The 25,748-nt window shown below is 30.5% G+C and overlaps 1 protein-coding gene across 3 annotated transcripts in view; it reads left to right on the forward strand.

The window, feature by feature from the left end:
- The first annotated feature begins 217 nt into the window (after nt 1-217).
- The window catches only part of LOC111718067 (homeobox protein homothorax), a 47,059-nt gene continuing 21,528 nt past the window's right edge, over nt 218-25,748 (forward strand). The window contains exons 1-4 of one of the 3 annotated variants that reach the window (XM_023493556.1): nt 218-501; nt 2,791-2,826; nt 23,132-23,256; nt 23,362-23,484. In XM_023493556.1, coding sequence (XP_023349324.1) covers nt 2,809-2,826; nt 23,132-23,256; nt 23,362-23,484 — 266 coding nt within the window. In that variant the 5' untranslated portion in view covers nt 218-501; nt 2,791-2,808. The other 2 variants (XM_023493557.1, XM_023493555.1) reach the window with 2 other exon arrangements.

Below are 25,748 nucleotides of genomic sequence, written 5' to 3' on the forward strand. Positions count from 1 at the left end.
TTTATAATTTAACAATATCATTAGAAAGCTTTGACTAAAGAATGATGTCCGGACGACTGAATGAATGAATAAATGATTTTGTGGATGTTTGAAGCGGGTAAAAATGCCGCCAGTTTGATTACTAGGGTGTACAATGAATCCCCAGTTAGAAAGGATAACTCCTATAATACGCTCAACCGTTTAGATATATCTAAAATTTAGATACATAAATATATCATGCCGTTATTCGAATCTAAAGGTTTTTATTGACTAAAAAGTGAGGAAGAAGAAATAAAACCTTGTTATCAGTTGACGGGCTTTAAGTAGCCATTCAAACCCTTTTAAACCATATCTTTATAGAGACATACATTTTGGTTCCGATTTACTATATGCAACCTTGTGCAAAAATTTGCATACAAGTTAGGAAAAATTTGCAAGACAGTGGTTCCAAAAAAGGGTTTAAAGTGATAGTGGTTAAATGCTTCTTCTCTAGTTACAGGCCTGCTAATACTAGTTGCTAAGGTAGGTTCGTGGAAAAATATAAAAAATTAAAAATATTCTTGACATTCTTTCTAGTGTTTATGTTTTTTATGATTTGGCTTTATTATAATGCTTTTTTCTACCATGTTTTTGTGCCAGAAGTTACTCTGTTTTCATTGGCGAAATTTAGACACTAATTATTTATGTTTTAAAACTATTATTCATTGATCTGAAAAAATGAGTTTACAATTTAAAAAAAAAAATTGAGGAAGGTTTTCATAATTTAAAATGAATCACTAAGATGTAAATAAACCTTTTGTGTGGAAATCTCGATATCCAATGTAGACACTTCAAATTTTGAAGAAAAAAGCTTGAACTCTCAAGTAAAGTTATCCCTGTATGGTATGACCACCACGGGATAATAAAGAGGAATTAAATTTATTGGATTGAGATCAATGCTTCATCCTAAGATTTATAATACAAAAGCTTTGATATTTGGAGAAAGGAATTGAGTCGTTGCTCCAAACTCTGACTTCCACATTTCTATATCTTTTAGACTCAATGTCGTAGACTTTAAATATGTTAGACTATGAATTCTTTTAGATCAAATAATTTAAGCTTGAAATACCAAGTGTTTACACCATCAGGTTTACAAGATATAGGGATTATAAAATTTGAATTTGTGGCAAAGACTCAATTCCTTTCAAATGGAGATATATCGTTAATATTTAATCAATATTATTTTGATGTTTCTTGTAAAGGAATTGATTTCTCTTCTCTAGGTTTCTAATCTTTATGTTGGTATTAGGGAGTGTTCGCGAAAAATGAAAGGCTTACGGCGAAAAATTATCGATGGTGATCGCTACTAATCTTAATAATCTTAGCATCGATAATTTTTCGCCGAAAGTCATTACCCCTTCATTTTTCGCGAACACTCCCCTTAAACTAGAAGGTGTACTAGATCAAATGATCAAAAATTGAAATATTTAAGGGGTATCGCTGTGAATTGGTCATGGTCCTCTTTAAATGGAGGGTCAAATTGCAATGACAGTCTCTTTAAGATTTTCTTCTAAAACTTTGATTGTTTAATTATATTGCATATCTGTCACCCACAAACCATTCAATGGTTAACTATTTTTGGTACATTAAAATGAGACATTTATCACAGGGTTTCAGATGACTTTCAAAACTGTCCAATCTGCAGGCTCAAAATGGGTCATTATAGTGCCAAAACCTTTACAATGGTTAAAGTATATATAATATTAGTTGCATTTTTATCATTTGAACCTAGATTTGATTTAGTCTTTTAGAAGAAAGATTGTCTATAATTGTTAAAAGCGCAAAGATATATTTTGTACCGCTAGATAAATTTACTGAAAAGGATTGTAAGCTTACTTTTAAATAACCCTCCGATTCACCCTTCAAAGCTTTTTCTGATCAAATATGAAAAATGTTTATATTATTGAAAACTGATCATTTTATATTGTGTTTTAACTACAAAAGTGACGTAAGAATTTCTACTGCAGGAAAACATTAAACACTTATAATCCTAGAATAACGAATAAGGCACGTGGATTTAAAGGTTCTGTCAATATTCCAGAAAGCTGTAAATTTCAATCACAATATGACCTATTAAACATAACTTTTTGCCTTTTTTCTGCTATAATTTTTTGCCGACATATACTTTTAGAATGAAAAGTATTAAACAAACAAACCAGTTTATACATTGTTTAATTATAGACCAAAACGCATATGACTTTAAATAATAGAAACCGAACGCCTCTCACTCTGGTTAGTCCAGGGTGAAAGTATGCTGTACAGTCCCTGTACAGCAAAGCCAAAAAAACATGCAATATTTTAATTAAATCATATTTTTAACATGCTTTTAATTAATTACATCCTTTCGTATTGATAATATTAACGGGAAAGTATCAAGCTTAAGAATTTAATTAGATTAAATTGAATTAGATTTTAAAGATTAGATTAGATTAGATTAGATTAGATTAGATTAGATTAGATTAGATTAGATTAGATTAGATTAGATTAGATTAGATTAGATTAGATAAGATTAGATTAGATAAGATTAGATTAGATAAGATTAGATTAGATTAGATTAGATTAGATTAGATTAGATTAGATTAGATTAGATTAGATTAGATTAGATTAGATTCGATTTGATTTGATTAGATTAGATTAGATTAGATTTAAACAAATTATATTAGATTAGATTTAATCAAATTAGATTAGATCAGATGTGTTAAGATATAGAAATCAGGTTTTTTTTATTATTATATTTTTTGCAGTCAATAAAACTTATTTTGATTTGTTTAGATTTGGACTGGTGGAGAAATGGAATTACTGAGCAAGGTTTGTGGCTTTTCTCGTTTTCTATAAATTATTTTTTTCATTTATTGATAAACCTGGAAATATTAAAATTAATATTTAATAGTTAATCGATGAATTTTACAATTATTCGATTTTTCTGGAGGAGAAACTGATATAATTGACGTTCTACTGATCACTTATGAGAACTATGTATGTTTACAAAAATATGTAAAAAAAGTGTCATAAAGATTTTTTGGTTAATATAGTAGAGTTGGTATAAGAAAAGAACTTTTTACTACACAATCTGAAATTTTCTTTTTAAACAATTCTAATAGCAAAATATTTAAAATTAAATTCAAACTAAGAAAAGTTTTCAAAGTTTTGCCGCAACTTTTTTATTTTTGCACGCTAGCAATATGGTGTTTGCAATTTAGATACAAAAAAAAACATTGTGCAGCATGATGGGGAGGGGAGATTTGTCATGTTTATGAGGTTTCCACGTCCTTTGTTTTTTTTCTATAGGTAAAAAAATATATTTTACAGATATTGTGTACTTTCTTGTAATTTTATATCTTAAGAATTATTTCTTCGATTAAAGTAAATTACTTGTTTTAACCCAATCATTTGCGAGCTTTCGCTTCGCCAATTTCTGCGTGAATAGCGTGAGGAGGTTATTGCACGCAACCAGCATTTTCTTCATGTTTTTGTTCCTCAGACTTGTCGTGAATCCTTCAAAATTACTCCCGCATTCTCTAGACGCGTTATTAATGCTTTTTTGATTACTTAATTACCGTTGGTGGCGGGGAAATTGCGGATTTTTGGCAGGAAAAGTTTGATTTGGTTTGGTTCAGAGAACCAACACCATGCCTGGGAGGGGTGCACTGTTCCATGAGAGATATTTTTCTTATCATTGAAATTCATACTTTCTTTCATTCTGTAGTTTTTGATATGACAGTTATTAATTCTTACCATTTCCATAACTATCATTATTATTTTCATTATTAAAGTCTAATAATTTATGAAAAATTAATCAGTCCTTTTCAGTTTGTTTGTTGGCATGATTGTTTGTTTGTTTGACCGATTTGCCTCAAACTTTGATTTGGAAACTCGGTACAACCTTGGGAGTTAAAATATTCTAAGTTGAGTGGGTTGACTTTTTTATAAAGGCAACGCTGGGTTCCAAAACATGCTTAGATTATAATTTTATAAAACTTGGAGTAAGGTTTATTTCAAATTAAACGAGATACCGTGCAAAAAATACAGAAACAAATCGATTGAACATAAATACACAAGTTTCCCCATTTGTAGGAGTTAAAAGTGATTCATTTATGAGCAATAGTTATCAAAAGTTGAATCCAAATCATGCATCCGATTGTTGTATTTTGTCAAAATGTCGTCCTCAATGCCAGAAGATTGTTCATAATGTCGTCTTACTTAGTCTCAACCTTTCATAAAATAAATTGTAATTGGTCTTAATTACTAGAAGACCAAACCCATAGATTAATCAAAATAACAGATGTGACACAAGATGTCGTTTTTTCAAGATTTAGGGGTTTTTAGTCCAGAATAATCCTGAGGCAGAAGCTCAAAGGAGTTACGTGCAATCAGTGTATAGATGCTAGGCTCTCTGTCCAGTAATTCTACGCCCACTTAGCGTAACTCCTTTGGGCTATTGTGAACGAAAATGATATCTAGTAATGATAATTAATCTATGACTATCCTTACTCTAATTTTAAGATCATACCCTCTCCCTCAAATAAAAAAATATTGTAAGCCAGTGCCACCCCTAAACTATTCCTTTTTTCAGAAAATTATTTTGAATGTGAGATTATATATCTGTATAAATTAAAAAAAAATCCTAAGAAATTCTTTTCTAAACCTCCTTTATGTCTGAACCCTGCAAAAATCGAGGGATATACAATTTAATAAAAAAAAAAAACCTTTTTAAATACATTTCCCATATTTGTTCAATAATACAGCTGTGAGTCCTTTCTGTTTAGTTTTAAATGTAAAACAAACTTTTTAGCATTTTCTGCTTTCTTTTGAGTCTTATAGAGTTTTGATAGACGAAAAGTTTTTTTTAGAAGTTTAGTTACAAAGATTCAACCTGCTTTCAAGACATTTATACATTTTTAAGACGGGGTCGACTTTGAAGTGTCGCCACGCCTTGGGCTTTTATTTTCATGCTCTAACTAACTTATGCTTTTCTATAGTTCTATACATTTATATTATAGCACTATTGTTAGCTTTGGTTTTAAAAACGTAATTGGCAAAATTCTCATCGATTTTTGCATGGGACCTTTAATTCGTGTAGTTTATAGTTTTTAAGAAATCATTGGCAAAATTATATTCAATTATAACCAGATATAATTAAAAATTAAACAATACGATTCCAACAATTAATCAATAGTTATAAAAACTGCTTTTATGAGAGCACAGTAAATTTGGCGTCCTGCGTAAAAGTCATCGAGAAGAGCTTTGGAACCCATTTTCACATGTTTTTTGCTATCTCATCCTGTTTTTTTAGATTATATATTCTAAATATTGACGGTAATTAAGTTTGTCGAAAAAGCTATTTTCGACGGAATTGAATTAGAAATAAAAAAGTGACTAAAAAAATGTCGATGGGGAGACACTTCTTTGTGAGTTAGTTTTACGTGAGAGAGGTATCCACATTCAACCTTTAGTTTTACGTGAGAGAAGTATCCACAGTCAACCTTTAGTTTTACGTGAGAGAGGTATCCACAGTCAACCTTTAGTTTTACGTGAGAGAGGTATCCACTTTCAACCTTCAGTTTTATGTAAGAGAGGTATCCACATTCTACCTTTAGTTTTAAGTGAGAGAGGTATCCACATTCAACCTTTAGTTTTATGTGAGAGAGGTATTCACATTCTACCTTTAGTTTTACGTGAGAGAGGTATCCACAGTCAACCTTTAGTTTTACGTGAGAGAGGTATCCACATTCAACCTTTAGTTTTACGTGAGAGAGGTATCCACATTCAACCTTTAGTTTTACGTGAGAGAGGTATTCACATTCTACCTTTAGTTTTACGTGAGAGAGGTATTCACATTCTACCTTTAGTTTTAATTCACATTCTACCTTTAGTTTTACGTGAGAGAGGTATCCACATTCAACCTTCAGTTTTATGTGAGAGAGGTATCCACATTCTACCTTTAGTTTTAAGTGAGAGAGGTATCCACATTCTACCTTTAGTTTTACGTGAGAGAGGTATTCACATTCTACCTTTAGTTTTACGTGAGAGAGGTATCGACATTCTACCTTTAGTTTTACGTGAGAGAGGTATCAACATTCTACCTTTAGTTTTACGTGAGAGAGGTATCCACATTCTACCTTTAGTTTTACGTGAGAGAGGCATCCACATTCTACCTTTAGTTTTACGTGAGAGAGGTATCCACATTCAACCTTTAGTTTTACGTGAGAGAGGTATCCACATTCTACCTTTAGTTTTACGTGAGAGGTATCCACATTCTACCTTTAGTTTTAAGTGAGAGAGGTATCCACATTCTACCTTTAGTTTTACGTGAGAGAGGTATTCACATTCTACCTTTAGTTTTACGTGAGAGAGGTATCGACATTCTACCTTTAGTTTTACGTGAGAGAGGTATCAACATTCTACCTTTAGTTTTACGTGAGAGAGGTATCCACATTCTACCTTTAGTTTTACGTGAGAGAGGTATCCACATTCAACCTTCAGTTTTATGTGAGAGAGGTATCCACATTCAACCTTTAGTTTTACGTGAGAGAGGTATCCACATTCTACCTTTAGTTTTAAGTGAGAGAGGTATCCACATTCTACCTTTAGTTTTAAGTGAGAGAGGTATCCACATTCAGCCTTCAGTTTTACGTGAGAGAGGTTTCCACATTCAACCTTTAGTTTTACGTGAGAGAGGTATCAACATTCTACCTTTAGTTTTACGTGAGAGAGGTATCCACATTCTACCTTTAGTTTTACGTGAGAGGACACATTCTACCTTTAGTTTTACGTGAGAGAGGTATCCACATTCAACCTTTAGTTTTAAATTATATTAATGAAAAAACTTTCTAAAGATAATTAAAATAATGTCAAAACTAACTGTATTTCATCGAAACACTGCTGTGATTTAAAGGTTGCAAGCTCTCAAGCAAAAATCTTTGTGAATTTTACTAAATTTTTCTTAAAAACAAATTCTAACAACAAGTGCTTTACAGTACTTTACTTCCATAAAACGGGCTACAGAGAAGTTAGAGCACTGAAACCAAAGCCCAAGGCGTTGTGACACTTCAAAGTAATCGACCTAAATCTACAGGGTTACCCACAAAGGATGAGACTGTAAAGACGACCGAAAATTATACGATCCCAAGGTTAAATTATGTATTCTGACTTAAATATAGTTATCTAATGGCTTATTTAATGTTTTGGCAAAGAAAGAAACAAGTTTCCAGTTGCGTGGAATCGTGAATATAAGGAAACAGACAGAACACATTCCGTATATTTGTCCCTGAAGTCTCATCTTTTGTGGGTAACCCTGTATGTGTTAATTCTTTGAGAAGTATTCTGTGTAAGTGCTCGGCGAGACAGAACTTAAGATATAATATAATAAAAGAATTATTTCTCAGACTCTAGACTCCATTAGATAATTGTTATTTACACTAAACAAACTCACAAACTTTTCCTTTCTCCCCCCCTTCCCCCTGCAAGCATTATAATCTAAAATAATTATATACTCATGCAAAAAAAGAGGTAATTTCTGTAAAGTAATTGAGTCTTTGCCAGAAAATGAAATTTTCTCATCCCTATATCTTTGCAACTTAATGGTGTAAATCTTAAGAGATTAGAAAATCAGAGTTTGTGGCAAAGACTCAATTCCTTAAATTTATTCTGACAATCTAACTCATTGTTTCTGAAACAGAAGATACTTTACAAAGAATTAAAAATTCAAAATTATCAAGTTTTAAGAAGAAAATGATGGATATCTCGTGCATTCTTGATTAAGTATAGCTTTTAAAGATACTCTTCTACATCGGACATGCCATAAATGGAAATTCACTTGAAATTAGGCTTGTACAATCTACTACAAGAAGGCTTGCCAAACTATTATATCCTGAGATAAAAATTAATTCTTTACAAATAAGAATGTACAAATGATAAATGACATTTTTCATGCATTTTTTGATCTATTGCCGAATTTCGTGCGTTTAAGAAATATTAACGTTTTTAACAAGTGCATGATATACAAAATTTGAAAAGTGTTCAGAGCCTAACAAGAGGAAACGATTTCTGCATGCAAAAAGAAAGAAAAAATCTAATCTGGTGTTTTTTGTCTACCAGCAAAAATTGAATTCTTGAATTCTTGCATGTTTTAAACTAATATTTTTAAGATATGTTGAAATCCATTTTTTAAACTAAAAAGTTAGTTTTTCTTAATAATGAAATTTGAATCAACACTCGATGTCGCAAAAGCTGTCCAAGTAATTCCGCATTAAAGGGACTGTAAACTTTTCTCCGGCTGTAAACGTAACTTAAGTGCAACCCTTCTCCATTGATAGAGCACGATGACAAATTCAAAATGGTTCCTTTAAAATACAGAGCTTTCCATATCATATTAGACTATCTCCATTCTCCAATCTTTAACGCCAAAATACACACATAATACTCACATAATACTCGAAATTTCTTTTAGCCTTCTTACATTATTCAAAATGATTCATTCTTCTTAAATTTTCTGATTTGTCCCTTAAATCGTAATTTAGACCCATTGACGCGGTCTAATTTGATGTGGGACACCATGTATTTGTCTAGTCAAATATGAATTAGGCATTGAATAATCAAAAAACGAGTTTTCTATAAAAATACTGACAAATATTTGGTTCAGTACATATATTAAGGGGCTGGTAAATGAAAAATGTAATTAAGCTGTAAAATCTGAAATATGTTGGTGCAGATGTAAAGTGAATATCTACCAATTAAAGGGATAGTTGACTTAATTTCAAGAGATCCAACTTGTATAGAGGAGAGCATGATCAATTTGCAATGGGATATTTTAAACCTTTGTCTCTGAAATCTTGATGAGGATATTCTTGTTTTCTCTCTAAAAATTTTTTAAATTTAAATTGTGTTTTCATATTGTAACTTTCTGCAAAAAGATCTACAGAGCCTGAAACGTTTCAAGATAGTAAAAAGACGATATTAGATACTTTCCCGAAAGCCTTTTTAAAAAATCTGAGAAGTTGATCAAAAAAAATTTGTATTCTAAACATTTACTTTTCTTAAACAATGGCAAATTGTGACCCCATGGTTCGTTTTCCCTTATATATTTATCTAGGGACTAAAATATTGCAAATTTTAAAAAGCAAACTTTTCAGATTACAGTTTTTAAATATTGGAAGTTAACAGTATTTGTGTCGTACCTTTCAATAATCCAAAACCTCAAAAACGAATCAAACTATATACAGGATGAGTAAAAAACCGAGATTATTAAAGTTTTGAACAAAATTAAAAATTTCGTTTTGTTCGGATTTTACATAAAATAAAATAGAATGGGATAAAATCTTAATTTTTTTCCATTAAGTGACACATATTGGTTCGGTTTAAATTTTTTTAAACTTTGCAATATTTTAGTCCCTAGAAACAATATAAACCACGATTGTTTTAGATTTTTTTGCAGGTTGCGTCAAAATTTGGCTTTGGTGCAAGAAAGCCAAATTTTAAACAATTTAAATTATTTTTAACTTCTCAGATTTATTTCGAACCTTTCAAAAGCCCGAAAATCTTAAAAATATTTACAAAGACAAATTTACATTTTTGTAGCACTAGACATGCTTTTTTATAATTACAACGTGCTTGTTTATAGTTTTAAGTCAAAAGGAGTAAATGATAAAATTCTGATGAATGAATCTATCTATCTATCTATCTATCTATACTAACTAACTAACTAACTATCTAACTAACTAACTAAACTAAAATTACCAATTCTGGAAAACAAAGTTGTTCTAAACTTTTCTAAATGTTTTCTTTTCTTTGTTTTCTCTCCCAAACAACAAAACATAAATAAAATTTATAAAAATTATGTCACCAAAAGCAATAATATTAATAATCTTAAACTTTTGATATTTTAAATCTAAACATGAATAAAGGTTAGTTTTTGCCACAATCTCTTAATGTATAATCCCTATATCTTTGCAATTCAATGTCGTAAAACCAATAATAATAATAATAATAATAATTATAGCAATCCAAATATGGCTTTTATTATCAATTTAATATTATCATTGCTGTCAATGTTTTGCTTATCATTATTATCCTTGTTATTACTATAATGGCTTTCATTTGATTATAATTACTATGATTATTACTATTATTTTCTATTAATATTTTGATTATCCTTATCATTATTATTACTATTAATTAAAATTGATATTTTGATTATCATTATTATTATTATTACTATTGATTAAAATTAATATTTTGATGATCATTATTATTTTTATTACTATTAATAAAATTAATATTTTGATTATGATTATTATTATTTTACACTTTCTATCAATTAATATTTATATCTTGATTGTCATTTTTACTATTATTACTATTATTTTGTTTTTTTCTTTTTTGATTATCATTATTATCATTATTATCGTTATTACTATTATTATTGTTGTTTTCTCTCCATGGCGATTTTTAAAAAAGAAAAATACAATGAATGTTGTGAAACGATAAATATGTTTTCATATTTTTACTAAATGTTTTTATAAAACGTATTTCAAGTAAAATGACTGGCTAAAAATATTACATACTAGCTAAAGTTTCCGGCGTTGCCCGTGGAATTTATAAAATCGAGCTTTGAAGAAAAAAAAAGCAAGGAGCTTTATTATATAGATAACCTCTGACTTAGGGCGTATACGAGGGGGGGGCGGAGGGGTTGAGCCCCCATCCACTGTGGAGAAGTGAAACATGGGTCCAAATATGGTTTCAGTCCCCCTTCCCCCCTTGGAAAGTTGAGAAAGGTCCCCCCCCCCCTGGAACATCTATATCACCCCTTCATATGACTTTTTCTTGATGTATTTGTATAACAGAAATTGTTTTTCATTAATCGAAAGTTTATTTATTTTCTTATTTCTTCCCTTCCGTTTTAAATTTTCTATTCTTCTTGTTTCTTTTTAGCTTTTTTAAGAAACATTTATTTATCTCTTTTTCTTATTTTTTTAGTCTGGTTTTTTTCATTTTGTTTTTAACCACTTTTTTCTTCTTCTTAATAGATGCGAGCATAATATAACAAAACTAATGATGAAGAACTCTTTAATGTGGGAGGATGCAAACATAAAAACGAAGGCACCGCTATCCAGTCCAGGGATGATGCAAGTTTAAAAAACAGTTACCTTAAATATTATCATAACAGAGTATATGGAAATATACTCTATAGTGATAAAATTGCAAAGTATATATATTACAGGAGGTACTCTATATAAAAAAAGATTCAAGAATATTAATGACAAAGAATGATACAATTATATTAAAAAAGGAAAATTAACATGGGGTGATGCAACTGCAAGTAGAATAATGGAGGCCCCCTGAAGTAGTGTGGTATGATGCAATTATATTAATTAGGAAAAAAATTAAGAAGGGATTCATGGAAATATAATAATTGATACACCTGAAGTATGGTATGATGCAATTATATTAATTAGGAAAAAATTAACAAGGGATGAAGGAAATATAATAATTGAGACACCCTGAAGTATGGTATGATTCAATTACATTAATTAGGAAAAAATTAAGAAGGGATGCATGGAAATATAATAATTGATGCACCCTGAAGTATGGTATGATGCAATTATATTAATTAGGAAAACAATAACAAGGGATGCATGGAAATATAATAATTGATGCACCTGAAGTGTGGTATGATGCAATTATATTAATTAGGAAAATATTAACAAGGGATGAATTCAATATAATAATTGAGGCATCCTGAAGTATGGTATGATGCAATTATATTAATTAGGAAAAAATTAAGAAGGGATGCATGGAAATATAATAATTGATGCACCCTAAAGTATGGTATGATGCCATTATATTAATTAGGAAAAAATTAAGAAGGGATGCATGGAAATATAATAATTGATGCACCCTGAAGTATGGTATGATGCAATTATATTAATTAGGAAAAAATAAAGAAAGGATGATGTAAATATAATAGTTGAGTCCCTCTAAAGTGTGTTATGATAAAATTATATTAATTAGGAAAACAATAACAAGAGATGCATGTAAATGTAATAATTGATGCACCCTGTAGTATGGTATGATGCAATTATATTAATAAGGAAAACAATAACAAGGGCTGAAGGAAATTTAATAATTAAAGCACCTGAAGGGCTTGTAATGTGTTTTTACAGAAAACATAAATAGAATGTTGATTAGAGTTAAATCTTTTGTACTGGAATCCTTTTGTTTATTTGTTTATTTACGTTTTGCTTGACTGTGTGTCTGTCTGTGGATTGGGGGTGGGGGTATTAGGGAGATAATCAAGAGATAGGTAAAGAAGTTTGTCGGATTGAAAAGAAAAATGCAAAAGATAAAGAGGAAAAAAAATAGCATAAGAAAATAATTTTTGATGATTTGATAAAGAAAAAAGAATAAATGGTAAAGAATAAAGAATAAATGGTAAAGAATAAAGAATAAATGGTAAAGAATAAAGAATAAATGGTAAAGAATAAAGCATAAATGGTGAAGAATAAAGAATAAATGATAAGAATAAAGAATACATTTTAAAGAATAAAGAATAAAGAATACATGGTAAAGAATAAAAAATAAACGGTAAAGAATAAAGAATGAATGGTAAAGAATAAAGAATAAATGGTAAAGAATAAAGAATAAATGGTAAAGAATAAAGAATAAATGGTAAAGAATAAAAAATAAATGGTAAAGAATATAGAATAAATGGTAAAGAAGAAAGAATAAATGGTAAAGAATAAATAATAATGGTATTGGACAACGGAGAAATGAAGATTAAATGGAAGAATCGAAAAAAGTAAGAAATGGAGAATAAATGGAAAATTTTCAGAATAAATAGAAAATTTTAAGAATTTAAAGAAAATTTAAAAAATAAATGGAAAATTTAAAGAATAAATGGAAAATTTTATGAATAAATAGAAAATTTTAAGAATAAACAGAAAATTTAAAAAATAAATGGAAAATTTTCAGAATAAGTAGAATATTTTAAGAATTTAAAGAAAATTTAAAAAATGAATGGAAAATTTTAAGAATAAATGAAAATGAAGAGAAGAAATGGAAAGTTTAAAGAATAAATGGAAAATGAAGAGAAGAAACCGAAAACTAAAGATTAAATGAGGAAAAATGTAAATTAACACTAAAATATGAGGGTAGTTTGGGGTAAAGATTACAGATGATAAAAAAGGAGGTAAATATAAATATCCAGATGTTGCATAAATCACGGAACCTCGAAGAGAATTTATATTTTCCATTTTATATTCACGAAACCTCTCCTCTCTATTTTATTGGTAGTAAAACCAAATATGTGCTGGATAAGTAGTTATATACACATTCTCTACAGTATTACACATTTAGACGCTTTAACGCTAGTTTTACAGTTGACGCATTTTATATCAAGGGAACATTTGACGCTTTTTATATCTTTTATCGGGACGCTTTATGCAGCTGAAAAATAGAAATATTTTATTCAAATTTTACAATTTATTAGAGAAGATGTACTCTTAGATGAAGGCAGAGAAAATAGAATAAGAACATAGAAGGTTTTTTATGAATAGATAGATAGGTTTATTTTGCTTGGAAGGTAAATCTGATCAGGTTTAGATAGTTAGGAAGGTTTATTATCACGTTTAGATAATTAGGAAGGTATATAGTCAGGTTTAGATAGTTAGGAAGGTTTATAATCAGGTTCAGATTGTTAGGAAAATATATAATCAGGTTTAGATAGTTAGAAAGGTTTATAATCAGGTTTAGATAGTTAGGAAGGTATTTCATCAGGTTTAGATAGTTAGGAAGGTATATAATCAGGTTTAGATATTAGATTGTTAGAAAGATATATAATCAGGTTTAGATTGTTAGGAAGGTTTATAATCAGGTTTAGATAGTAAGGGAGGTAAATAATCAGGTTTAGATAGTTAGGAAGGTACATAATCAGGTTTAGATAGTTAGGAAGGTAAATAATGAGGGTTAGATTGTTAGGAAGGTACTTAATCAGGTTTAGATGGCTAGGAAGGTATATAATCAGGTTTAGATAGTTAGAGAGGTATATTATCAGGTTTAGATAGTTAGAGAGGTATATAATCAGGTTTAGATAGTTAGAGAGGTATATAATCAGGTTTAGATAGTTAGAAAGGTATTTAATCAGGTTTAGATTATTAGGAAGGTATATAATCAGGTTTAGATAGTTAGGAAGGTATAAAATCAGGTTTAGATAGGTAGGAAGGCTTATAGTCAGGTTTAGATAGTTAGGAAGGTTTATAATCAGGTTTGGATAGTTAGAAAGGGTAATAATCAGGTTTAGATAGTTAGGATATAAACAAGTTTAGATAGTTAGGTTTAGGTAGTTTAGTGTAGTGTAGTTTAGTACAGTGTACAGTTTACAGTGTATTGTACAGTTTACAGTGTAGATTGTACTGTACAGCTTACAGTTTACAGTGTACTGTACAGTTTACAGTGTACAGTGTACTGCACAGTTTACAGTATACAGTGTACTGTACAGTTTACAGTGGACAATATACTATGAGAAATTTACAGTGTTCACTGTACAACACACACTCCTCTGCCGCTTTAGTAATTTCAACTTGACGGTACAGTCCAATGTAGGACTGCAAAGGTTGGCTCAGCTTGGATATTCAAATGTACGCCGGTTGGGCGTGAGCATACAGTGTACAGGTAACACCGGCGAATAACAGAGATAAGAATCTACATCTGTATTTTCTACAGTGTATGTTGTAAGTACTTGTCAATTAAAATAAGAATTTGTTTATCAAAGTAATCCGACTTTTTTATTCAAGGTTTATCATTCAAATCTAACTTTCCTTTGAATATTTCGGAGCTTGTTGTCTTTATACTTTCCTACATTAAGTATCTATTATGCTAGTTTCTTTTTTCTTTTTTTGTTTCATTTTTTTCTCATTTTTTTTGTATGGAACATGTTCTACTTTTTATTTGGTCCCGTTCGGCCGAAAAGATCTCCTGCGACGAAACGGTCTATTTGAGTGATATGCTACCTATACTTCTTGTTACTTAGACAGGCAAATGTAACATTTGTGCTCATTTTGAAGAGCAATTGTGCCATTTCATTTCACTTAGTAAGTGATCTAATAATGAATGATATTTTATTTGTTGTTTCTAATAAAATGAAATATAGTTGTCAATATTCCATATATCCTGGTATAGAGAGGGGTTGGAGAGGGTTCCCTTGATTAAAACGTTTGCTTCTCCTGGGATTAGAGTTTCTCTAAATCCCCCTAAAGGGGGCGACACTAAGACTCCGGGGATATTAACATACATTTATATCAAATACCAAATCTATCTATCTATCCTGTAAACCATATACAATCTATCTATCTAACATGAATAAATATACATAATTTCTAATTGTATTTGTTAAAACGATTAATTCGGAATAATATATCATTTATATTTAAACTAGAGAGATTCAACAGGGTGTCCAAATAATATATCATCTATATTTAAACTAGAGATATTCAACAGGTTGTCCAAATAAACATGGGAATTAAATGACAACTTCTAAATCGTCTTTGTTGCATCCGGGACTTTTTTGGAAACAGTATTTTGTAGTATAACATTTAACACCGAAAACTGTATATACATTTATAAAGTGTTTACTTCCACCCGTCCTACATTTAGTCATTGTTTTAATAAGATTATTTTATATTTTTGCACTATTTATCTATCTATCTGTCTATCTATCTATCTATCTATCTTTCTCTATATATCTATCTATCTATCTATCTATAGTCTATCTATTTATCTATTTATCTATCTATCTATCTATCTATCTGTATACCTATCTATCTATCTATCTATCTATCTATCTATCTATCTATCTATTTATCTATCTATCTATTTATCTATTTATCTATCTATCTATCTGTATATCTATCTATCTATTTATCTATTTATCTATCTATCTATCTGTATATCTATCTATCTATCTATCTATCTATATATATATCTATCTATCTATCTATCTTATCTATCTATCTATCTATCTATCTATCTATCTATCTATCTACCTATCCATCTATCTATCTATCTATCTATCTATTTATATATCTATCTATTTATCTATTTATCTATCTATCTATCTGTCTATCTATCTATCTATCTATCTATCTATCTATCTATCTATCTATCTGTATACCTATCTATCTATATAACTATCTATCTATCTGGTGAGTGTATTCAAATGAGTATACTAATGTGGTTAATGATATAAAAGTTGGATGGTTTACATTTGCATCTAAAGTGTAGATATGGGTTCTTTAATGGGATCATAGGATTCATCTATTCATTCATTCATTATTGAACTGTTTTTTCAACCATCCTTATTAATTTGTTTTTTACCCATTCATTCATTCCTTCATCCTTTATTTATTCATCCTAATCATCATTCATTCCTTCATTCTTCATTAAATTTTTTTTGAAACATCTTTAATCATCTCTTTAAATCTATTTTATTAAATTGTTTATTCATCGTTCTTTATTCATCTATTCATTTCTCATTCTTTAATAAATTGTTAATTCAACATTTTTTATTCATTATTATTCATTTACCCATTCATCTTTTGTTAAATTGTTTATTCAAACATCTTATTCGTCTATTTCTTAATTCATTATTAAATTGTTTATTAAACCATCCTTATTCATTTTTATTCATTAATTCATTCATTCGTTATTGAATTGTGTATTTTAGCCATTTGTATTTATCTCACTATTCAATCCTTCATTCCTTTAATGTTTATTAAATTTTTTATTCAAACACCTTTATTAATCTTTTCACTCATTCGTCTATTCATTAATTCATCCCTCTTTATTCTTTATTAAATTGTTTATTCAATCATCTTTATTCATCCTTATTCATTCACCCATTCATCCTTGATTAAATTGTTTATTTAACCATCTTTATTAATTTTATTCATCTATTCTTTTCTTCATCTTTAATGTATTAACTTTTTATTCATTTTCTTCATCTTTAATGTATTAACTTTTTATTAATTTTCTTCATATTTAATGTATTAACTTTTTATTAATTTTCTTCATATTTAATGTATTAACTTTTTATTAATTTTCTTCATCTTTAATGTATTAACTTTTTATTCATTTTCTTCATGTTTAATGTATTAACTTTTTATTCATTTTCGCCTTTATTTCATTCATAAGTGTTTTAATCTTTACGGTTTGTTTTTTAAAAACTTGGAATAAAATCTTCCACATTTGAAAAAACTGTATTCTTTTAAAGTTTGCTTTAACAAAATTTGTAATATCTTTATCCCAGAAATATAAAAAGAAACAATAAACACTCATTTTTTGGTTCGTTTTTTGCCAAAATTTTCTCTCAGGGCCAAAATTTGGTATATTGTAATGTAAGAAAAAGAAAATGTGCAGAAATTTTCAAAGTTTCTCAGAATTTGTTGTAAACCTTCAGAAGTACTGCACAGGAACCAAAACCTAACCAACCCAATTAACAACCTCTTTATTAATCGACCAATAAAAGACTAAAATACTTGCGTGAATCGTGCATGTAATCCCTTATATATAGAGGGTCACGTGAATCGGGCATGTAATCCCTTATATATTGAGGGTCACGTGAATCGGGCATGTAATCCCTTATATATTGAGGGTCACGTGAATCGGGCATGTAATCCCTTATAAATTGAGGGTCACGTGAATCGGGCATGTAATCCCTTATACATAGAGGGTCACGTGATTCGGGCATGTTATCCCTTATATATTGAGGGTCACGTGAATCGGGCATGTAATCCCTTATATATAGAGGGTCACGTGAATCGGGCATGTAATCCCTTATATATTGAGGGTCACGGGAAACTACGTCAACAATCTCTTTAATGAATTCACTTGATTTTACTCGTTAAAAAGTAACAACAAAATTAAACACTACGATATTTGTTTTTTCTAAACAAGAAGCCAAAAATTTAGAAAAATCTAATAATTGTGGAGTAATCAATAAAAATAATTTTTGGGTAAAGTTTAAGAATAATGTAAAAATGCTTTATAGTTTCTTCTCTGTTCTTTTCTTCATATATTAACCCTTTATCAAAAAATCTTTATTCTATACATTTTATTCTATATTTTGTCCGGTTGTCTGAACATATTCTTTTCTTCTTTATATTGTAATATCATAATATGTAATAATAACTTTGTAAGATCTTTTGAACAAAATATGTGAAAGAAAAGAAAGAAGAAAAAAATAGAAAATGAAAGAAATTCAATAGAAATTAGAAAAAATAGTAAGTGACAACTCATGATAAAATAAAATCAACATACAGAGTTAGATTTTTTTATTAAAATTTTTACTCCTAAATATTCAGATACAAACAAGTTACAGAATCCTTAAGTGTTGAATATCCTATCTTGACAAAATCTTATTATTATTACAAAATACCCTTGTTTTTGACCTAAAAATTACCCTTTGGCCTTTTTAATCTGTAAGGTTGGTCAACCCCCCCCCCCCCCCAGTTTCGCCTATGTTCATTCAATGTTTTTAACTTTAATTTGGTTTAAAATCTCTGTAATAATTACCAATCGATTTGTGTACGAATTGTATTATTTGTACTTTGTATTGTATAACCCCATAAGAGTACATATGGTGTACAAGTGTACAGAGTACATAAAACTCAGTCAGTTATCTAAATCTAATCGCTTATCACTATCAGTCATCGCAGTTGATAGATTATTGCAATTCAGCTGATTTGCTTATCACAGGTTATTGCAATTTAACAAGAATCGCGCCATCAAAACATTTTATTTGCAATTTAACAACGTTTTTTTTAATTCTTATGTAACAAGTCGTCTAGTTGTTGTGAAATACATATACGATCTTTACAATACATAAACTTTATTTCAGAAAAATGGTCATAAAGGAGAAATATTTTTCTAACACAGATCATGGTATAATTCGATATTCCCTAATAATTATCTTGTTAACTTGTGTAGGTAGCTTAGATTCATTTTTAGATTGAAACTTTTAGTGAGAATGTTGACATTTGTCTGCTATGTTCTATAATATGTCAAGTCCAGTAAAAAATATCTAAATTGATCAAATTGAGAGAGAGTGATATTTGTCCGATGTGTGAGGGACAAAACAGATTGTCAACACCAATTTCTGTCCAGGCATTTTTTGGCAGATTTTCTGTGGATTGAAGCAAGGGCATCCAATATCTCCGGAGAGCGAGGGAGCTACCGCACCTCTATACCGAGGATGAGGGATGAGGCTGGGTTGTCAGTCTGATGGGAGGTGACCTCTTAGATTGACAGCCGCCGTTCTATCCTACCCTTGTCCTCCGCCAACCTCCTTTATAACCAGTCCGAATTAAATTCCGACCGGTAGGTCCTGCCATCCTGCGGTCGAATTTGGAAACTCTTCCTTGGCGGATTTTCACTTGACGCGGTCCGTCTGTTGCGGCGGCAGTGGCGGCGGGGAGAAAAGCCGGTACGGTTCGTCAAAACTGACGTTTGGAGGTGCGGTGTAGGCTGGGAGAGCGGAGAGCCGTCCGTCTAGGCTCTTCAGTTGAATACAAGACTGGCATATCTGTCATCTAACTGCGCCTGAATTCTCATCCCAGAGTGTCATTTTGACTAGTATTACAGTGAAGGTTTACCTATAAGAAAATCTTGACACCTCTATGTCATATCGAGTGACTAAAACGGATGTAGGCCAATCTGCAGATTTTACCCCGTTTTTGGGATAAAAAAAAATAATTCGCGGATTTTTTCTTCGGCGGCATGTGAAACAAATCCGTAGATCTGCCATCATCAGTCAAACACGTCGCAGAGTGAGGGGTGGTCCATAGTGACAGAACATACACATCAATTTTTTTGGGAAAAGCAACCGACATTTATTGTGAAGCCCCAAGGGCACATCAAAATATAGAGAAGCAGTGATTTTTTACAAAATGGTTTTCTGAGATAGAATCCATTAAAATGTATCCGTTGGTTAAACTGAAGTGATATTTTCTAAATATATATACTAGAGAAGAGGTTGAACAGAACCAACAATATATAAATATATTCTCAAACATCGATCAAATTTTAAACTATGACCATGGCACAGCCTAGGGTGAGAACTTATAAATAAAAGTTTTTTTAAAAAGCATCAAAAGTTTAACTGAAATACATGGGATTAATAAAAAACGAAATCTAATCTTCAACACTTTAAACTAATTGGTAAAAACTTATCAAGTTTGAAATCAAACATAGATCTTCCAATAACAGTAAACAAATTAAAGTTCAATTTAGAGACCTTCTCCTGTTTAATTTTAATTTTTAATCTTTGAACTTAGTAAAAAAAACAAGTTTCTTTAAACAATTTTCTTATTAAAATTTAATATTTATTTAGAACAGAACAAATGTCTTTGAATTTGAACCTAAAAAAGAGTACTTAAAGAGAGAGCTTACTATTTTAAGTAATTTTTTTAAAAACTTAAAATTAAATAATTCATTCCCTTCCCCATCTTAAAAACGAAAATGCCATCAAAAAACAAACTTCTTAAAAAAAAATAATAAGAGCATTTACACTTATTAACAATTCTCTTAGAAAATATAAAGTAAAAAAAGCTTTAAAAATGCATATTAATACTGATGCTCCCAACAATTAAAGGTTAACTTTTAGGTGAAAAAGTTAAAAAGAATTATCAAATGAATCTATCAAATTTTAGAACTGTATATAGTAGTTTACAATCAACTAAATCATATAATTGATTTTTAAAATTCGAATAGACTTAATTAGAGAAAAAAAAATCAATTTCAATCTAAGACTCAACGATTAGTATTTCCAATATGAAAATAAATTTATTATTTTGTTAAGTTAAAAAGATTCATTTATAGTTTTTAAATAACAAATTTGCATTTTTGATTATCATTTAAGCGTAAACCTTGAACAAGTGGAATCATAAATTTAATCTGAAATACAATAAATTTACTTTTCAAGATGAATTTTTTTGTCGCAGTGCATTATTTTAATCATCCGAAAACTCGACTAAAACTCGCTTCTTTAACAGATATTGCAGAACTCAATGTTTTTTTTCATATAAATCCAACTTTAAAAAATTATGCCAAAAAAAAGGAACATAAGGAATTGGAAAGTTTTATTTGCAAAGAAAAACAAAGAGAGTGTCTGTGAGCTTTTTGCTAAAAATGCTTTCAGTTAAGGAATAAAAAATTTGGAACTTTATAAATGAAAAATTCTGGATCTTAGTGTTAAAACATTCTTCAAAGAAAATTGATATAAGACATAAACATTAAGTCAATATTTTCAAATGTAAAATAGGTTAATTTGCCTTAGTTTCTATGTTAGTATTAAACTCAAATATTGAAAACTGTTTGAGACATTGAAAAATTATAACTTTAAAATAACTTTTTATTTGAATTCTTAGTTTTAATTTTTGACTCCAATGTCAAAAAGTGTTTGATGGCATTTTCTTGTGATTTTATGCACTTCAGATATATTTTCAAGTATGAAGTAAAAATAGAGATTATTTTGTTGTTGATAAGTTATGAGATCTAAAGTTCAAATTTAATGTTTTGATTAAATGGAAGAAGGTGTGAGATTAATTTGTAAGACCTGTAAACATGTTAAGAGAATGTCTGGGTTGCATTTTACCACTTAAAGTGAAGTTCATGGTTTATCACTAATGCACTTTTGACACTTCGCTGTCTCAATATTGCAAGTGTTTAAAAAAACGTATACTTCTCAAAGGTGAATTAGTAGTATGTTTAAGCAGGATTTAAGGGGTGTGCCGATTGAAAATTTAATTAAAAATGAAAATTCCATTGGGGGAAATTTTTTTTATTTTGCCGCCAAGCCACAGGCAGTTCTGCCTGAATTGCCGCCGTTTATACTTTTAATTTTATACCTGGCTTACAATATACAACTTGTATAGACATATATACAACGCTGTGTATAGTTTTCAAACATATTTCACTAAACTCAAAATGAATCCCTTCCTAATAAAATTATAAAAAAATATTGGTTTATATTTAAAATCCACAAATCATCATGATTATTGTCTGCGGAATTAAACCCTTTAGAATCTCTATTCTTCAATTCTTAACAAGTTGCCAACACAATTACTGGAAAATACATTTTTTTCTTTTAAAAACATTGTTTGTGACAATACCCGCCCTTCCCTACCCGTCATGGGGTTGTAATTTATAAAGTTTTAAATTAACTAAATAATGAAAATTTACAAGGTTGTTAGTAAACTCCTAATTCTAAGACAAAAAGGTGGTGACGGTTTTATTACATGTATTCACGTATCTTTTTAGAATAATAATCCTAGCTTAATCTTAAACAAACATTAATTCAAAATTGTGAGTTTGAAGAAGGGGGATGGCGTAATTACATTTAATTCGACTTGATAAATGTGGATTAACTTGTAGAAAAGTTGGTTGTAAGTTTAATTGATGGTGGTTTTACTTTAAAAGGTTTGAGTCTCCACCTCGCGTTAATTATTCAAAACTTTAAAACCAGATTTATAAAATATTCATTAAGTTTGAGATCAGTTTCGAAATTGAGAGAAATCGGCTCACTTTTAACCCCTTTTATTTCATTAAAAATGGATAATTTTGATTAATTACTTTCCGTTTGAAAGGTAAAGATAAGAGTTGATAATTTATAGATTTTATCTGTCCTTACAAACTCATGAAATACCTAACAAATTATCATCATACTTAATCATCGTGTCGATAATCCTCGAAAACTGCAGCTTCCTGCTTTTTCACAAATTTTCCCGCATTTTTCAAAACCTGTATTTTCAGTTTGAACTTTTGAGAGAAGTATGATAAATTGAGGAATTATGTTTTGGAGGCCGGGCCAGCTGCCTTTTTTCTATTTATAAATTATAGCTTGAATGTTAGATGCTGTGCTCCAATAATGAAATTAAAAAAATATGCTTGACGCAAATTTTAAACATGCAATTCACGGACAATTTGAGAAAATGTACAAATCCATTTATCATAATTACTATCCTTGGACAGTTGGTTAACACTCTATGTCTATATTTATTTACTTTAGTTTAAAAACCTGTTGGAATATTAGTTGCAGTGATTAAACTTACGGTATGATGTTTAGTACGACGGGTGGCCAAGTGGTATGGAGATGCCCCCCAGCAGTATGTATGGTGACCACCGCGCTGCTCTAGATACTATTGCTGCTCACCATGCAGCCGCAGCTCAACACATGAACCATTCATCCAGGAAAATAATCTTCAAAGATTTGGCGCCATTTTAATTAAATTAACTTTCCGCATTAATTTAAATTTTGCATTTTTGGTGGACTTCTTGAAGATTGATTGATTGCAGTGTGGCAGCAATGCACAATCCTTATGCGAACCACAATCCTGCCTCTAGCGTACAGAACCACGTGATGGGGGCACAGACCGGCGTACCAGACGTTCACAAACGGGACAAGGACGCCATCTACGGGTAAGGAACCAAGTTGATTTATAGAGCAGCAGCTTTAAAATTCCTTCCGATCGAGGTGAAAGCGGAAAGGACTCGAATTTTGGCGATTTTTGTCCCCGATAGCCATATTACAATAGATAGGGAATTTGTTTCGGTCGTAAAAAGTAAAATTTTAGATTTTTAGCCTGAAAATTCCATAGATCACATCTTTTTCTTCAAATTTGCAAGCGTGCCTTTTTTACCCTTCCCCCCTGCCCTTTGACCCGTATTTTAACGTTACACCCCCCCCCCCTTCCTCATCCCACCATAACCTGTGAAAAGCAAGAAACAATTAAGTAAATGTAAAGTGAAAAAAACTGAGAGAGCGTTTAGTGTCAGTTTAAATATTCATCAATGTGCGCGCGCAGGTTTCAGCGCGCAACAAGTGTTTTTTTTTCTCCCTGGATAGCTGAGACAAACATAACGAGGAGAAGTTTAATTTGTTTAATTTATGATCCTCTAGCTGGGAGCGTTCAGGGTTTATAAGGGCAATAAAACTACCCTATACCACCCTCACACATCTTACTATCTTTCTCACTCACTTCCTTGCCTCACTTCCTCGCTTTCTTACTTACTTCCTCACTTATTTTCTCACCCACTTCCTTCCTTACTTACTTCCTTACTCTCTTCCTTACTCACTTCCCTACACATTCCTCACTTCCTCACTCACTTCACTTCCTCTTTAACACAATTGCACACTAACTTCCTCCGTCACTCACTTCCTATATTCACACACGTTGTCTCATGCACTTCTATTACTTTTCGCTCTCACTTTTCCATTACCTATAATCCTCTTATTTTTTTATTTTATTTTATTTTCTGCTCATGTTTCTATTCAAGTTTCTTCATTTTTTAACATTTATTCTAAACCTGCTTTTTATGGATATCAAATGCACCATCTGAATTTATATTCTGAATCTTAGCATCCATCCCCCCTTCCCGCTTAAATAAATTTAACCATTTATGGCCTGCAGTCCTTAAAGTGGACCCATCAAAATATTCTAGTTTCAATATTTTTTGCATTCTGCAAACGAAGGAATTCAATTTTCAGTGTTGTCAAGTCCCGTATCTTGAGTTAGGAATACATTTTAAGGATTGCGGATCCNCCCCTCCCCTCCAGCCTCAGGAATAGATCGAAGGTGAAATCTGAGGCCCCGGGGAGGCACGAGGGTTAAAGCAATCCAACAACCAGATTACCCCCCCCCCTTCTCCCTCCCATCCACCCCGAGCTATACTAAAATACATTCATTTTAACTCAAAAATGTCAAAAAAGTCGATTCATCCAATTCACATTCCAAACCTGGGCAATTAGAAAATCAAAAGAATTCTTGTCGATCATGTTTGCAGTAAAAGAGACATATATGTGCAAAAATCCGCAAATTAAATTCAAATATTTTTGTTTACTTGAGCAAAGGGCGGGGCGCTAGGATAAAGGCGGGGTTTAAAGTATGATGGGTGGTGTAGATTTATTTAAGAATTTTAATGGGTTGAGATTAGGACTAAAAGTGTTAAAATTTGACCAAGTAAAAAATGTTTAATTAGCTGCATGGCGTCACGTCTCATTAATAAACTTGTTTCAAAAACTTGTCTTTTATGCGAGTCGGGTTGAAAATAGTAAAATCCGCGAAAGATCATTAATTTTGGTGAATCTGCAGAAGCTGCAAAAAGGTTTGGTTTGGTTTAATAATAAAGTCTCCCGGAGTAGATCATAAATTATGGCGGACAATATATCAAATCCGACCTTGAACATTTCTCCCGTTATGTAGATTTGTTTTCATTGCTCAATTTTCCTCGCATCAAATTGATATTTTTACAAATCATAAAAAACGACTTTTTTTCTCGGGACAGAAAATATGATCGGCCATTAAATTAGACAAGGGCGCACGACTGTTATTTATTGGATTTTATTAATCAAAATCTACTTCAAATGTTTGAGACATTTCCCGTTCATTTTTAGGTCCAAAGATCGATATGAACAAATCTTAAATGACGGAAATTCAGCCAGGGTTTAGGGTTGAAAAATCTTTCGATGATTTAATTTTTTGCATCCCATCTCGAAATAGCGGAATGTTAAACTTTTATCGGGTTGAATTTTTATGTAGAAAATGAAGGTCCCTTAAATTTCCCCGTTTTGAAACCGCCCACAAAACTGGGAATATGGACGGGGGAATTTTTTTATTTCTATTCATATGTTAATCCTTTTCATAGCAGAGCTTATTTTTTCGATGAACACCTGTGTGTGGGGA

The sequence above is a fragment of the Eurytemora carolleeae genome, unplaced genomic scaffold, assembly GCF_000591075.1.
Source record: "Eurytemora carolleeae unplaced genomic scaffold, Eaff_2.0 scaffold938, whole genome shotgun sequence".
NCBI lineage: Eukaryota > Metazoa > Arthropoda > Copepoda > Calanoida > Temoridae > Eurytemora > Eurytemora carolleeae.